Source organism: Ornithodoros turicata, chromosome 4 (genome assembly GCF_037126465.1).
Source record: "Ornithodoros turicata isolate Travis chromosome 4, ASM3712646v1, whole genome shotgun sequence".
NCBI lineage: Eukaryota > Metazoa > Arthropoda > Arachnida > Ixodida > Argasidae > Ornithodoros > Ornithodoros turicata.
In genome coordinates, this window is record NC_088204.1 from 9,624,378 (window position 1) to 9,639,923 (window position 15,546).

At 48.6% G+C, this 15,546-nt stretch overlaps 1 protein-coding gene across 1 annotated transcript in view; it reads left to right on the forward strand.

Annotated features, from left to right (window-relative positions):
* The window catches only part of LOC135391004 (solute carrier organic anion transporter family member 4A1-like), a 29,503-nt gene that overhangs the window by 4,078 nt on the left and 9,879 nt on the right, over window positions 1-15,546 (forward strand). Inside the window, exons 5-12 of the mRNA XM_064621057.1 lie at window positions 706-924; window positions 3,205-3,576; window positions 5,738-5,837; window positions 5,912-6,033; window positions 7,414-7,584; window positions 10,851-10,940; window positions 14,761-14,956; window positions 15,245-15,392. Coding sequence (XP_064477127.1) covers window positions 706-924; window positions 3,205-3,576; window positions 5,738-5,837; window positions 5,912-6,033; window positions 7,414-7,584; window positions 10,851-10,940; window positions 14,761-14,956; window positions 15,245-15,392 — 1,418 coding nt within the window. The remainder of the gene's footprint in view (window positions 1-705; window positions 925-3,204; window positions 3,577-5,737; window positions 5,838-5,911; window positions 6,034-7,413; window positions 7,585-10,850; window positions 10,941-14,760; window positions 14,957-15,244; window positions 15,393-15,546) is intronic.

Sequence of the window (15,546 nt, forward strand, 5' to 3'; positions counted from 1 at the left end):
TAACTTCTAAAAATTAAAATACAATGGCCTTTGTACATAACTGTTCCGTCTCTACTTTTCAGTATGTCACTATTTGACTTAGTGTCAGAATTAAGATGAGCCCACTTTCCTCACTTTCCTCACATTAGTTACGGTGGCAGATCGCGCAGACGACATGGCGTATAGCGGCCGTAGCTATAGAGACAAGTCGTCGTGGGCCACATGGGCTGTCGCCTGTGGCCACAAGAAGCCTGTTGTACTGAAATGAAAGCCTGTCTTGGGCGATTGGATGAAGCAGACGACAATCTAGGAGGGGGACGAGGAGGCATTAAGGCCTTCTGTGTGTAGGTGTTGTTGTCATTGGACATTGAGGCTTACGTCACGAATTCAGAACAGGACAGCCAGAATGTCGTTAAAACTGATTTGGGCATGTTAGTTATCGACTGGAGCCATCATTAAAAGCGCTAAAAGAACTGTACAAAAAAAAAAAAAAAAAGAAAGAAAAGAAAAAGGAACGACTACACGACACACAGCTCCTGTGTCGTGTAGTCGTTCCTTTTGTCCGCCTTTTTAGCATTTGTAATGATGACTTCAGAACGTCGTGCGAATGAGACGCTTATCGAAGTGGAGGTCGTTAAAGGTCGTTCACGATCACGCAACGCATCATGTGCACTGGCGTAAGGAACCCAGTGAACCTTGTACAGTATATCGTAACGGATCACGCAGGAGCCGCAAGCGAGGAAGGCGACGTGGAATCTGATCCAGATGTTCGTTGCGGATTCCTCTGCGTCCGATACCATTTCCTGGAACGTTTCCGCACACCGGGGTGGCTTCTGCTGGTCCTGTGCAGTGTCTGCTTCATGCGCAACTTTACTGTGGCCGGTATCATGCTTGTCGTGCTGCCCACTCTCGAGCGACGGTACCAACTCACCGGGTCTGAGACTGGTGAGATACGATTGTTGGCCTTTCGTCATACGAACTGTAGCGCAACCTCTCATCATCGTCCCCCGACCTGGCAAACAGTGTTTGAACTGAGGTGGTCGAACAAAGGTATACTGTGCTCTGGCGAATGGCCACTTATAGCTCTGGTGCTCCGGGCTCGCTGAGCGACTTAGGCACGATTGCACCAACGCCAATTAGCTTTAAACCAAGACGTTTTATTAGGGCATTAGATGGCTTTATGTAAACGTCCATTCATCAGCTTCATGGTTTGTTTTTCTTTTATTTGTCTTTTCTCGCTTTTTTGTTTGTTCTTCCGTTGTTGTTTCTCCTTTTCTATATTGTATGGGCGAGTGTTTTTTAGTTTTGGCGCATGCAGGAACTGCAGGTTTAGTTTTGACTTTGAGTAGTTACTGTACTTAATATTTGCTGTGTGAATTGTATCTCTCCTGTTACGGCTCGGCAAGGGCCAACAGTATTTATAAATAAAATAAAATAAATAAGACCAAGCCTCCGTTAAAGGAGCAATGAGCTGACATTTAACACCGCTCGAATTCCTGCCTCGTCTGTCAAGCTGTCAGGAGTCACCATACAAAATATTTTCGCTCTGCGGCGCGTTATAGCTGTGCAATATAATTTAAAAAAAAATGTCGGAGAAAGCAGTGGACTGTCGCGGACCGTTGGCTGGCTGCGGACGGCCGACACGATGCTCTCGTGACTTAGTGGAGGCTCCGTGCCTTGTTTCTTTTTTTCTTCGCAGCTGCGCCGCTGTACGTCACGGGTCACGTGAGGGGAGGGGAGTAGCATACGTCACGACGTCCTCCCGTTCTGCGATGCGCTCTTTTCACGAAGAAAATGATTTTTCAAACGTGTGCGGAACAGAGTCCCCGCGCTCGCTCTGTAGGTCACCTACGCTCGTCGTTCTTTCGTAGGGACTCATTTTATGCGTTGGAGAACACTCTCAGTACCGATAAGCGAAAAAAAAAGAAAAGAAAAAACTTTGGGAGTCACCTCAGTGCTCCTTTAAACTTGGAAGTTAACCGTCCATTCTTTTTCAACAACGTTAGTCAGTGACGCAACGTGAATTCCAGTAACGCTAGCTACTGAGTCGAAATTTCAAGTTAAGGGATGCTTGGTCGCGGATGAAATGGCGTTGGTGAAACCGGGCCTACAAGGGACTGTCCCATCAGTTTCGGTCAGTTCCGAAACTTATAGTGTCGTTTTACCCTTCGTTCATCACCGACATACCCGACGCGAATTAATGGAGTAGTTTCTATGCAATTTGATGTTATGCACGGCAAGAGCAGAGGACGGATGTTGAGAGTCTGCCGGAATTCCATCTCTGGAAATCGGAGAAAACGTCACTCGTATAAGGCCAATCAGTGACCACCCTTTGCCGTGGACAAGTGCAGTCATGCACAGCGGAAGGGTCTTTAACGGCCGGATGGCAGGGCGTCTGCAGGTCGCGGAGAGCCTGTGTGATCGGCTTATAGAATGTCGTTTCTGAGTTAGCGCCCGACGCGTTCGTACAGCCAGGTGCGTAACAACCATTCCATGCATGCGACATGAAGAGCTCACAACCGAATGTCGGCGTTTTTACCCATGATTATCACTTGCTGTATTGCGGTGCGAACCCAAGCCAGACGAGCTCGGATACAATCACCTGCGCTGCGCACCCATTCGTGTGCCTTGCTTACGTCATCATGATGTTACTATCGCTGGGGCTTGCTTAGCTACAGAGGTAGTGCGGGTATCTAAAAGCCGTTTATTCGATATGTAAGCTATTTTCAGAACGCGGCTCCAAACATTACCGCGTACCGGTCTCATACACACGTTTCCGGATGCGATAAGCCCCTGTAAGTGAGCAATGAAATGACATTTAGGATTGCTCGAAGCGCTGCTTCATTCACCGAGCAATCTGTCAAGAACTATACCACGCAAAATATTGTCACGGAATGGCATCACACGTTCCCGTGTGCGACAACGTCAGCGACCCACTGCGAATGGTAGCGGCAATTGCCGTTGCGGCATTCCCCGGGGAATGCCGCAATCGCTTTTCTTTCCCCACCGCGGCTCCAGTCACTACACCCCTGGGGACGACTGCCCCTTTCGCGCCCATCCTCCCCCTCAGAGCGGTTCTGCGGCGAAGTAGGCTCAGCAGTGGACCTTCCAGGAGCATCGGATAGGTAGGAACGCGCTCCGATAGATAACAGCTTAACGCAACGTTCCTTTCCGGCCCTAGGTGATAACGCAGGATATTCTCAAATACCGTTATCTCCGTGACAGGTACCATCGTTAGTACCAACGATATGGCGGGCTCTCTGCTACTGCTTCCTGTGTCTTTCATGGCGAGCAACCGCAACAAGCCTCACTTCATCAGCGCAGGAATTACGCTCATTGGCTTGGGAAATACAGTGATCACATTGGCCCATACCCTTGCACCGCCCTACCAGTCGGGTGCCGGAACCACCGACGAAAATTGTCCCAGAATCAACGTGGACTCCGATGTGCACTCTGATGGAGATAGCATCCGGCACTTCCGTTTCGTCATCCTATTCGGTCAAGTGTTGGCTGGCATCGGAGCGACCGCTACTAATACTGTCGCCGTCGCATACCTCGTGGAAAATGTGCCTCCGGAAAAGGCCCCTGCCTATGTCGGCAAGTAGTTCACCCTCATAGAGCAAGACAAGTGTGTGCGGCAACGGACGTGAAGATTTCGTCCGCAATCGACATGTAGCTTCCGTTTCATTTAGCACTATTACACCGTTACACCCTGCAACGGAATCGCCTTGACATGCTTCGCGTGTTGAACGCGTATCGTGACTTCGCGACAGATTATCCCAGATAAACGCAAGAGACCGTTCTTTGCAACGATGTGAACTTGAAAGTTGAAAGTTTCACAGCGAAGAGGTTCACAGAAGCAGAGAAAGTGGACCGCGAATTCCGAGTCTCATGCGGCTCTGACATCACAACCCTCGCCGCCGCCAGTGAGGCAACGCCACCTAGATAGACGACCCTCAGTTTACTGTTTTTACTGTTTACTCAGTTTACACGTGACGTCACGCGAAGACCGGTTCCAGGTTATATTTTGCTGTGGTGGACAAGAAGCGGGAAGAACGCGTCGGCTGATAGGCTGATAAAGCTGTTAGTGCCCACAAGCATGCTTTGCGCGGCGGCGTTTCGTAATCAATGAAGTAGGGGCTCGGGTCGTCTATACAGAAGGCCTGCTCATTGCCTTCTCCCCTTCCTTGGCTACGTGGACATAATAGTCTGGACCACGACCTCCTAGATTATAATGGCCATGTCATAATCGGCAACCCCTAGGAGCCCGTCCGGACGATCCGCTACTCATGATTGGACAATAGAAATTTGACTTTTGAACACGCAGAAGCGGAGGTACGACTACCGTAGCAGAAGACAGCAACAGCTCCTATGAAAACGCGTAGAATGATAACCAATTTTAGAATGGAACATCTTACGTGGGGCTTCCACCGCTTGTACAAAAATACTAAGGTAAGCTGAAGTACAAAGTATTGTAGAAGTTGAGGAAGCAATAACCGGGCCGATGAGTAGCGCCACCGCTAGCTTCTAAATGCGGCGCTGGGAAGGGGTGCCTATGACATGGTCCTTATAATCTAGTAGGTCGTGGTCTGGACATTCTGCTACTGCGAATCGCCGCCCTGAAACTTTTTGAATTCCCAAATGATTGCAGCTAATTTGGAACCCGTAGACCCGAATCTGTAGACAAAAACTGCAACACGCTGTCCAGAAAATCAATCTTGAGAAAGATATGGGATCGTTTTGAGCTCTATTTCAAAGTTTTCCACTTTAGTACGCGGGGACGTTCAAAAACTACTCGCAGGCGACGGTGGTTCGTCCCCATGGCTACAGCAGATGAAAGCTCGTTCATGGTTGGCTACCGCAGTTGAAAACACGATCGTGATTGGCTTGTCTCTTGGTTGTTCCGTTACGTCGACGAGTAAGCAGGCTTTCTCTGGGCGCTTATGTTTATTCGCTCAGAGGCGCTCGGACGCACAACGAATACACTGCCCGGAGCGCCACCGAGCGAATAAACTTAAACGCCCTCTATCTAGCTGGTGTTGCAGTGACGCAGCGCACGACATGTCACGTGCGTGCGGCTGCCAATGAGAGTGGACGCAGCTCTGAGCTCTCTGGACGTCTGCGCTTTGCTCGGGAGTGTGTTAGAGGGCTTGTATCTCGCTAAGTACGCGACACGTAGAAGATTAATTCCTTTGTCCTCAGTATGCTGGCGTGCGGTACAATGCGTCCATGATGTAATGAACCACATCTGTGAGTGTGTCCCAACCCCTTTTAAGGGCAGTCTACAAGGTCAGGTACATTTCTGTATTGCTATTCGTCTGTATTGGTGCCTGATTCAATTTCCGCCACTGTCTGGCTTTTTCGACGACTGACATGTTTCAAAATTTCACTGTGTTCGCAAAATATCAACAGCAGTGCCTTGAATTTTGGGATGCCCATTTTGCTTCATATAAATAAGAGCACTTACTGGACTGCGGTACATTACCTAATAATACTATTTACTTGGTAATGGGATTTAGTACACCCTACGCATAGTGGAACCGTAAAAAAGCGAAGAGAAACAGGAGCACGGTATCGCGTGTTCACGCAGTATGTTGCGGGGACTAGGTTCCTTTCACATTCGTCTTGTTCGACTCGCCCTCTACAAGACGTACACGCTACTTTGATTGTTGTCACTTCGACTTCTGGTCGTTCAGACACGACGTCACACGAAATGACTATCGCAGGTTGTATACCAATAAGACTGCATCCAATGCAGGCATATTTAACAGCATGCTCGTTCTGGGACCCTCCGTAGGATTCATTTTCGGAGGCATGACGCTCAAATACTATGTGGACATCTTCACAGATTATAGAGAGTAAGTACTACATTTACTCACTCCTTCCAAGACACGCATAAAGCACAACGGTGCCGTGTCGCTCTGCATTGCAGGCTGGGCATCACACCAAGCAGCGGGTCATGGGTTGGAGCCTGGTGGATAGGTTTCTTCGTCGCCGCTGTAGTAGGACTGTTCCTGGGTTTCGCTGTCGTCTTATACCCTAGGCGCCTCCCACGTGAGCGCGCTTCTATGGAGCGGACCAAATGCGCGAGGCATATAAAAAAAGCGGTGGAAGCGTGTATATTTATTAATGTGTTAGCATTGTAGTCCTCGCTACGAAAGAATCGCGGCGTGGTCTGTCTGTAGCCACGGCGCAGCGGTCATGCACGGTGAGTGGAGAGAGAATGTGTGGGCGCGTGGAGACCGCGGCGTGGCGAGAGTGCAGCTGTGGTGGTCGACGGGTTCAGTAGTGTCTGCGTGGGCGCGCCATGGGTTATGAAAGCTGCGCGGAGGAGCAGCGGCGAAAGAAGGTTGAGGCTGCGAGACGGCGTCGCCAAGCTGAATCGGAGGAAGCCGGAAAGGCTCGTTTGACGATGCTGTCTTGTGTTAGCGTTGTGTAGGGTCGTGTGAAGGGTTGTGTAGCGTTGTGAAGGAGAGTTCCCAAAGGGTTTTCAAGTTTTAATGCCAATGCATTTCCGTCGGATCCACGAATGGATCGACCGTGATTTTTCTTGTGACGATCGAAAACGCGAATTTCGCGCATTTTTCTGAATACTCATATTTTCCTTCCACGGCGTCGGAAAAATTGCTCAAAAATGTCCAATCCCGAATAGAAAAATGTGAAGCACAACTAGTGCATAACCGAGGCCAAAGTACACCAGCAAAGCATATATACCCTTGAGTTTCACCGATTGAAATTTATGCTACTTTTTATTTATATGTTGAACGCTGGTACTACGGTAAAGCACTAGTAAAACGGAAGAAAAATCAGTTAGCCGTTTATAATTTCCACCTATAAGTAGCGTTCCGCGTTTTCGGTTTTAATCGAAAAACACCGAAAAACATACGCCGGGTAGATTTCCCTAATTCGGTTTTAATTGAGAAACAACGAATACAGAGGGACATATCAGGACCATGACAGACATAAATTGCTGCACATGCCCAGCAAGTTGTTGATGCCGATTAGAAAACCATACAGAAATACGATGGTTGTAAAAAATGTCAGTTTAGTTTTTCGTTAACCGTAAACCGCCACCGCAGCGAACAACGCCATGTTGAACGAACGTCGTGGGGAAATTACATTGTGATTTCTATTCGCCGATAACTGTCGGGTTAACCGCTTACACGCCAGGAAAAACATCGAAAAACGCCGATTTCGTGAAAATCAATAAACACCGAAAAATATACACCGAATCCGCCAAAAAATAAGAACCGAAAATGCGGAACCCTATCTATAAGCTATCTCTAACGAACGGCTGGAGTCAGCGATGTTGTGTTCTTCTGGTAGTGGTCTTCAGAGACACGTGTACGGGAGTTGTATGCACAAGGCGATGACTGCATTTGCACGTCCAATCGTTGCTTCTCACCTCACTCGCTGCGGCTACTTTTTGTACAGGAGGCGACTCGGCCAGTAAACCATCGACAGACAATGTCGTTGAATGGACAGACACGTCGTGCCTGCAGTCCCGCGACTTCGGGGGTCACCTGTCTGACTTACCCAGCGCCCTGCTCAAATTGACCAAGAACTTAACTTTAGACTTAGTCTGCCTCGCACGATCTTTCCTTCGTGAGTATGAAATGTTCATCCTGTTGCTGCTTGTCTTACGGGGAGGCCCATTAATCGTTCACTCAAAACTCCAAGCAAGGTTCAAGCAGGCCCGACGTTTCGGAGCCGATTCGGCCTTTTCCTCAGGTAGTGACAATAGTGGTTACTGGTAATAAGCTTTTATAAAATTTTGGTTTGTCGTGGGACTCCGCGTACAATTGTCTTGCAGACTAATCCGTAATGGCTAAGGGCTAAAAAGACTGTCTGTAGAATTCCTGGCGCATCGACCCGGAAACTTTGAAATTAATCCCGGGCAGTGGCGTAGCCAGACCTCCAAGGTAGGGGGGGCTCGATACGAACCCCCCCCCCCCCCCCCGCTGATCCTGTGTCCAACAACACACACATACTGGTGCACACTGCAAACTGAGGATGAAAAAAAAAAGAAAGGAACGAAAATAGTTGATTTGGACGTTCACAATACGATTACATGTATAGGCTGTCATGACCAATGAGATGGTGTCACGAGATTGGAAGTATTTTGAAAAGGTCATACTTTGAAAACAATTCAAGAGTGCTTCTTAGATAGACGCCATGAACTGCAAGAACTTTCGCGATCGTCACACTGGTCCCCCCCCCCCCTATATATTATGTTCTCCTCGGATTTGCACGATTTGTGTGGGTCGGTCCGTGGCAGGTAGGGGGGGCTCGAGCCCCCCCTAGCCCCCCCGTGGCTACGCCACTGATCCCGGGAAACTTGCTCTCCGGGGGACGTTGCTCAGGGTGTACATCAACAGCCCTTGTCACGTGACTGCGAAACAATAACTTCCCGGTTGCCCCTCCTGCGGCACTCCTGAGGCAGGAGCCAAATCGGGGGTTAGTCCCTTCCTGAACTTACCATAGTTACATCGAAGATTTGAAATGACGATGTTCTGGCCACAACGAAACCAAAAGGAATGGTCCGGAACTGCTGAGCATGACATTCTACCACTCTAAAAAAAGAATTTTCTACCCATCTCGGTAGAGGTGTATTGCAACCGTATTTCTGCTCAAACCAATTGTGCTTTTTGGGTATTAACTACAGAGTAGAAACTGTCGTTCTGCCAGCCTGGGTACTGGTTCTGAGAGGAGCAAGGGAAAGGGTCGCCGCGCTTATACCGGCGGAGGAGAAGGCGCGCGTGATTTGGCACTTCATTGGCAGAAGCGCTGTCGTTCTACCAGCTGTTTGGGTAGGTAGAACGACAGGCTTGTAGGGTAATACAAATGCGCTTGCTCGAATTTTGGAAAGAAACGCTCATAGTTCCGGTTTCGGCGAGAATAGATGACGTCACTGGGAGTATCGTCTTGTCGTCGTCTTGTATCGTCTTCGCGCCACGGTTGCATCGACTTTCCAGGAGCAATGTTGCTAGACGCATTTGTAGACTGGGAGCCACGACGGTCATACCTATCGAAACTATAGACCACGTTACTGCCTACAAACAAGACGCGCCATCCGCGCACGCGCGGAGTTGCTGTGGGCAACACACACTGACCGCACGTGCGACATCGGCTGTGTTGCACTGCTGCACCGCTCTCGACTGTCTCTTTCCACAATACCCGAAATAATTTAGAGCTCTAAAGGAATCAGACAAGCGTTGCTACAAGACGGAAGTTTTCTATGAATGTTATACAACATGACGATCGCTTTGCGTTGCAGATCAGAATCAGATGCCGCCGATCAGAATCGTATTGCAGTTTACCTAATATTTTCGCCGAGCTGATACTGTGCAAGCGTACAAAGTCGCTGGAAGCACACAATTACTTAACCTCGGGCGAGCTTTTTGATCAGGGTGTTTCTGAAAACAGCGCTGATTTGCTTCCGTGCACCGATTCACGTTAGCGTCTTTATTTGTACACAGTACCGTGAAGGAATCTTACAAGGACGGGAATCTCTCGGTTTAGCTGATCAAAACGATTTAAACGGTTCACAATCAAACGATTTATTCGTACCACGTTGCGCGGGAACTGATGAAAAGTGATTTCGCCACCCTTTCCCCATAGAGTTGTGTACCCGAAGGATGGAAGGAGGTAGGCTTTGCGGTAATGACCACTTTGCATGAAAACGATCACTCCAATTGATTGCTGCTTTGCCAACACCAAGCAGACTATCTGCTTACTGCAGCGCCACCGCGAGTGTGTGACGTCAGGCGCGCAAAACTTGTCTATACTGATTTGATTTAATTTTATTGTTCTTCCTGGTCTGAGAGGACGCAGCACGAGACACGTTGATGGCATAAACTCATAACCCGTAAACTCGGCGTGTTTCTGAAGTCATCCAATCCAATCTACCCCCCCCCCCCCCCAATACGGAATTGGTATTCTAAAAAAAAGAAAAAAAACTTCTCGTTTAAAGGTGGCGTCCGCGAGGAATCTGGAGTTCTAAAGTTAATGTAATATCTAGTTCGAGATGCCTTCCAAGAAGACAACACCAAAAAGTTCGAAATTCGTGTTTCTTTTTATAATACACCAAAAACATCGAATTCCCAGCTTCCGGTTGAAACGGCCCTTCTCTGCTTCGCCTCTTCCGGTAACGTAAGTGGCATTGCCGGCGAGATTCCCAATCAGTCAGCTGACGGCGTCGCCAGGCTGGTTGCAGTTCGATATCACCGAGTCGCAGGACCTCATTTTGTAACGGACACCCTGCCTTCATAACTGACTCCTGTGTCGTCGGTCCGCACACTGTTGCCTGAATTCAGCCGGGAGCGCGCAGCCGACTGCAAAATCAGATTAAACTAATTTCCTAACGTATTTTAGGCATCCACTATTCTGTTCAACTGCGTTTTTAGTCCCCGTCCGCCATCTAGTGTCGTGAAAATCGTGAATCGGAGTTGCTCCTAGACTGGTATGCCCTCTTAAGGCGGCAGGGTTGATCTTCTCCCACACTCCTAAAACAACTTCGTAATAAAGTACAGTGAAGGCCAACTCCTGATTTGTGCAAAGCGGGGGGCGTTCGCCCCCTTTTGTGACAACTATCATAACTACGCAAGTGTCACAAAAAGTCGTACGCCTCCAGTTTTTAACCAATCAGGGTGCAGAACAATATCATTTCCTCAACATCTGGCGTCTGCTTTTAGCGCATGGTTACTCAAATTGTGTGGAAACTAACCTTGAAGTGAAATTTTCACTGTTGATTAATATTGGCAGCGTGATACACCCTGACCAAACTTTAGGTGTGCATGCTGCTGCATGCGACAGTTCCTTTAACAAGTTGCCCTTTCAGACGGGTGGGCGATTTTCTTGCATTCTTTCAGAGTTGTACACGACAGGTATCACGTCAGTGGTGACGAAATTTCTCGAAGCGCAGTTTGCTCTCACATCCGCCAACGCCGCACTCCTTATAGGTAAGTAAACGAAATGGGTGGTTTGACCAAGGTATATCTAAACTGGTAGCGAAAACAAGCGAAAATACCAAATCAGACCCATCGGCAAAGCCACCATCATGAGGCACAAGCGATCCTGGGTGTTGGTAGTAGAGGTACGATCGTAAACGAAAAAACTTGGGCATGGCTTGAGTGTGTACTAATAGGTTATTCATAGTTTCAACGTAGAAAAACTTTTCTGTTGCCCCACTCGTGCACATATACGAAATCATCTACCACCCGAGTACATTTCCGTGTCCATGCTCCTTTGCGCATGTGTCACAGTGGGCGTGTTTATCCGTGCATCTCTGTATCCGCGCCGTGTGTTCGTGCATTGTAATACGGAGTTCGTACACTTTTTGGGTTGAACAGGAAGCGACGTTCACATCTCCGAGCTATAGACCAAGATTAACACGTGTGAACAGATAAATACAATGCATCCTCTGCTGCTGGCCCCGCGAAAAAAAATTTCGTCATGGGACGAGCGGCCATGATAGCGTGAGTGTGAGCAGGAATCAGCTGCGCACCAACGAGGTCATGTTTTGTTGCAATGTATCTATAATGGCCACTCATTGAATAAATGCAAACGTCTAATCGCTTACGTGTGCATATAACTCTAGGTGAGAAATGGACCTTAAGTGAGCCTTCCTAATTTCAGCGTGGTCATCACGATGCCCTTTTGTTTCGAGTTGTCAAAATCTGTGATAACTGTATGTACTTCGCTTTTTCGAATTGATATGTTTATTTAAACCAGCTGATATGATTTATTTTTCTGTGTTCCCGTCTGGTATTGCTACCTGGGTGAGGAAAAGGGAATACAACGCAAACGGAGTGCGCAACTGTAAACGTGCCATAGCACTACTTATTATTCATACTGCTGACGCCATCTCTGGCGTCATTTATTCACAATCGTAGTAGTCCGCGCAACGGATGGATAGCGCTCACCATCTCTATCATGGCGTCATTCTGAAGGCACAGGGGCCCATGGGAGTTGCGCTACCTGTTGCGCTTCCTGCGAAATGATGTAAGGGAAGTTACAATGTCACGTGGATTTACGCTTCCGGTCCGAAGTTCTGCTGGAGTCGTATAGCGTCATCGTGTCTTCAACGTAAAAATACTCGAATGTTCAGCGTTGAAGTGCATTAATTCTGTGTAGGCAGGACATAAAATGAATCGCGTACCCCTGGATGCTGCGTGTTTTGAATGTCGTCATCGTAAACGAAGATTGAACCAAGGGGTGTAGGTACTTGTCACCAAATGCCGTGCTGTGTACTTATGTTGAATTGTGCGTGGCTGTGAACATTATCAACTCATCAATATGAAAATCTCACTAAAGTCACTGCTTCGTCCCAAACTAAAATGAAAAGAATGCATGCGTACTATCCTCAGGGTGCGGAAGATTGCTGGGTGAAATACATTCCGTTCCGTAACATTTTGGTGCCGAAACCCGAGAATAGGTTCCCCTCTCGTTATCTGGATTAGCCCCCCTTTCGTTATCCGGGAACGCTTCCCCTCTCGTTACCCGGCAACCACCCGCTCTTGTCAGTTTCCGGAGGAACAACCCAGCCCTCGTCCCCAGACCACCACCTATCGTAGCCGATGGATTGCCTTCGGTGGACCCGTGGCTTCCTATGATCGGTAATCACCAGTCTCATCACCAAGTCAGACGCTACAGGCCACCCGTGATGCGGTAGTTTGTGACATCGTGAACATCATTCATCAACTGGGAGAAGACTAAGTAGCTCAAGGACTTCGACGGCGCCATTCAGGAGGTAATCGACGACGACGCTTTTGAACAAGAGTTCCTGGAGGCCTCAGAGTATCAAGACTATATCATGATTGCTGTTTTCAAAGCTCGCCGCTTCGTCGCGCAGAACCCTCCTCTCCTCGCTTCTCTCGTTGACTACAGTGGGATACTCGAAGACCGTCGGAATTGCCCCATTGAAGACCCTAAGGTAGGAGGCAGGTCTGACGAAAAATATTCTAAAGGAAATACCAGAGAGGATTCTGACACTCCAAAGGACTGCGTCAAGTGCCAGCAAGGACATAAGGCAGGATATTGCACTACGGAACACGTACCACGAACGGGACCCCATGGCAAGCCTGTAGCGACCCGTCCTGCCCTGCCAACGGGTGAGGACTCTCATCTCCACGATACCGCCTAGCAGCATTGAGCATCGACAAGTACGAGACTGTTCCAGCGATCCAGAATTCAGTGTGCCGGTCGCTCCTTTCGGTGATCTAGGGCTGTGCAACCTCCACAACAGAGGCGGCCTGCGAGGTGCAAGGCACATCATGCCAACGTCTTTTCAGAAGTCAGTGGTCAGGATCGCGCTCGCTGGCAGAGTTTCGATGACGTGCGCCCAGACAAGGTATGTGAAAAGGTCTGGCTTTACACTGCCGAACCCGCACAGCTAGCTGGGGTACCCTAACCCGAAGTCCCATCAAACCGCGAAGTTCGAGCACCCTTAGCTGTTGTTCTGTCTTCGACACGTGAGCCGGCAATTCGGTTTGCGAATATGGCCAACAAGTACGGTTACGGATCTATCCACAAGACAGTACCTTCTTTGTTCCTGGGGTGCAATGTCGTTGTGACAGCTACAGGAGCAGACCGTGGACTATACATCAAGGATTTGCTTAACGTCGTCAGTTACGACAGGCTTCAGAGCCTTGACGGGTACGTCCTCCGTGTGAGACGTACTGGACATGTGGAAAATCGGTGTTCTGTGCCCAAGCAGCGAGCAAATATTGGACGACTTCTCCTACTGTGGGTTCAGTCGTTTGAATGGCAACGTAAGAAAGCCAAAATTCTCCCCCTCGTTGTACTTTGCTTTTTAACTGCTTAAAGTACATGGTACTGCCGACTTTATCAAAAAGTCTTCCGCTCCATAAATTCACAAAATGTTGCCGCTTACCGCAAAAATGTACAACCCATGTACACACGTGATGGCAGACGACGAATGACAACCAAAGTGTTTCGCCAATGTCCCGATAGGATGCATCACCGTCTTGCGCATGCTCCGTTAACATCTCATGAAATGGCGGATTGTGGTAGCTCAATGAGAACAACTACACTGCTACTACTGCTACACTACACTGGGTAAAGTCAGGTTCTGAACTGCGCGAGCTGTCCTCTCTCTCGGCAGCGGCAGCGCACCACACATGACCTATGGACATCTGTTCTTTATAGTTCCTGAGCTGATTCGCGACACTCCAGGGGTCGCCATCCACAGTTAAGGAAACACTGCTGTAGGCTAAAAGTGCAACACTCTTTTCAGAAAATAAGAAAAATATGGGACTGTTTCACGCTTTGTTTTATTTTCCCATTTAGTACACGCGAATGCTCACTACTCGCAAACGACCGTGGTTAGCTGGGCATTCTGCTATCTCTGGATTTACGAATAAGAGAAATTACGTGTTATCGTTGCTATGTTCCAAAGTACAATAATAAAGTGCTCTGAGAAAAAAATCCCTTCTCCATACCAGGCGACGAGGAACGTAGGCCGTTGAAATCGCGGTCCTGATTGGCTGGCACTTCTACAAGCAAACAGGCTTTCTCTGTCTAGGTCTTGTTGGTTGAGCACTGACACGACGCTGGAATATAGGAAAAAGCGTACTGTGCACGTAGCAGACGACACCGTTGTTCCCTGTCGTCTGCTACGGAACATCTGCGGCTTTTCCTCCCCGGCCCCACCCATTGCTGCATGGGAAATAAAATGATTGAATTGATAACTGTGGCTGTGTCGCAGGATTCCCTGGCATAACAATGAGGCACAGATGCCAACTGCATTTCTTTCTGCAGGGCCCATAGCGCTTGTGGCTGGAGCAGGAGGGGCTATCTTTGGAGGCGTCATGGTTAGCAAGCTGAAGCTGGGGTCGTCTGGCATTCTACGTCTCTGCCTCTGTAACACCGTTCTTTCCCTGCTAGGCATGCTTATCTTCTGGTTTGCTTGCCCCGATGCGAATCTCGCAGTTAACGCTCAGGCTGACGGACAAACGTAAGCTTTATGGCGGTTGTGGTATACGTAATGAAGACGTTGTAGTCATCAGTAAATACGCCCTATTTCGTCCCCCTACAAATCCTTTTTCGACCGCAGATTTGGGTGCGGTTCTTTTCATGCTGATAGCAATGGGTCAGCATATGGCTGCCGCCGACGTGTGACGCGCCGAATAGGAAGATAACGACATAGGCCCCTCCAACTGTGTCAGACCATTTTATGCCCATAGAAATATCTTGGCGTTATAACATCGATGTTGCATGTTGAGAATGAATGCGTCTGTTTCAGTGCTGCCTCCAAGTACGAAATGTCCTGCAATAGTCACTGTGGGTGCATCGAGGATGTGGTACAGATAGTTTGCAGTGCCGACAACAAAGTCTACCTGTCGCCATGCTACGCTGGTTGCCAGATTACTATACCTGGCATCAACGCTACGGTATACAACGTATTGCTGTCAGCGTGCAACACAAGATAACGCTTTCGATTCTGCGGCAATTTACGTCAGGCTGAGCAATTTCCTGGTCTCCCGTTCATTTTGCGTGCATAATTAACTTCTCTTTGCAGTTACAAGTAGTCGGTAGCGTGCGTGA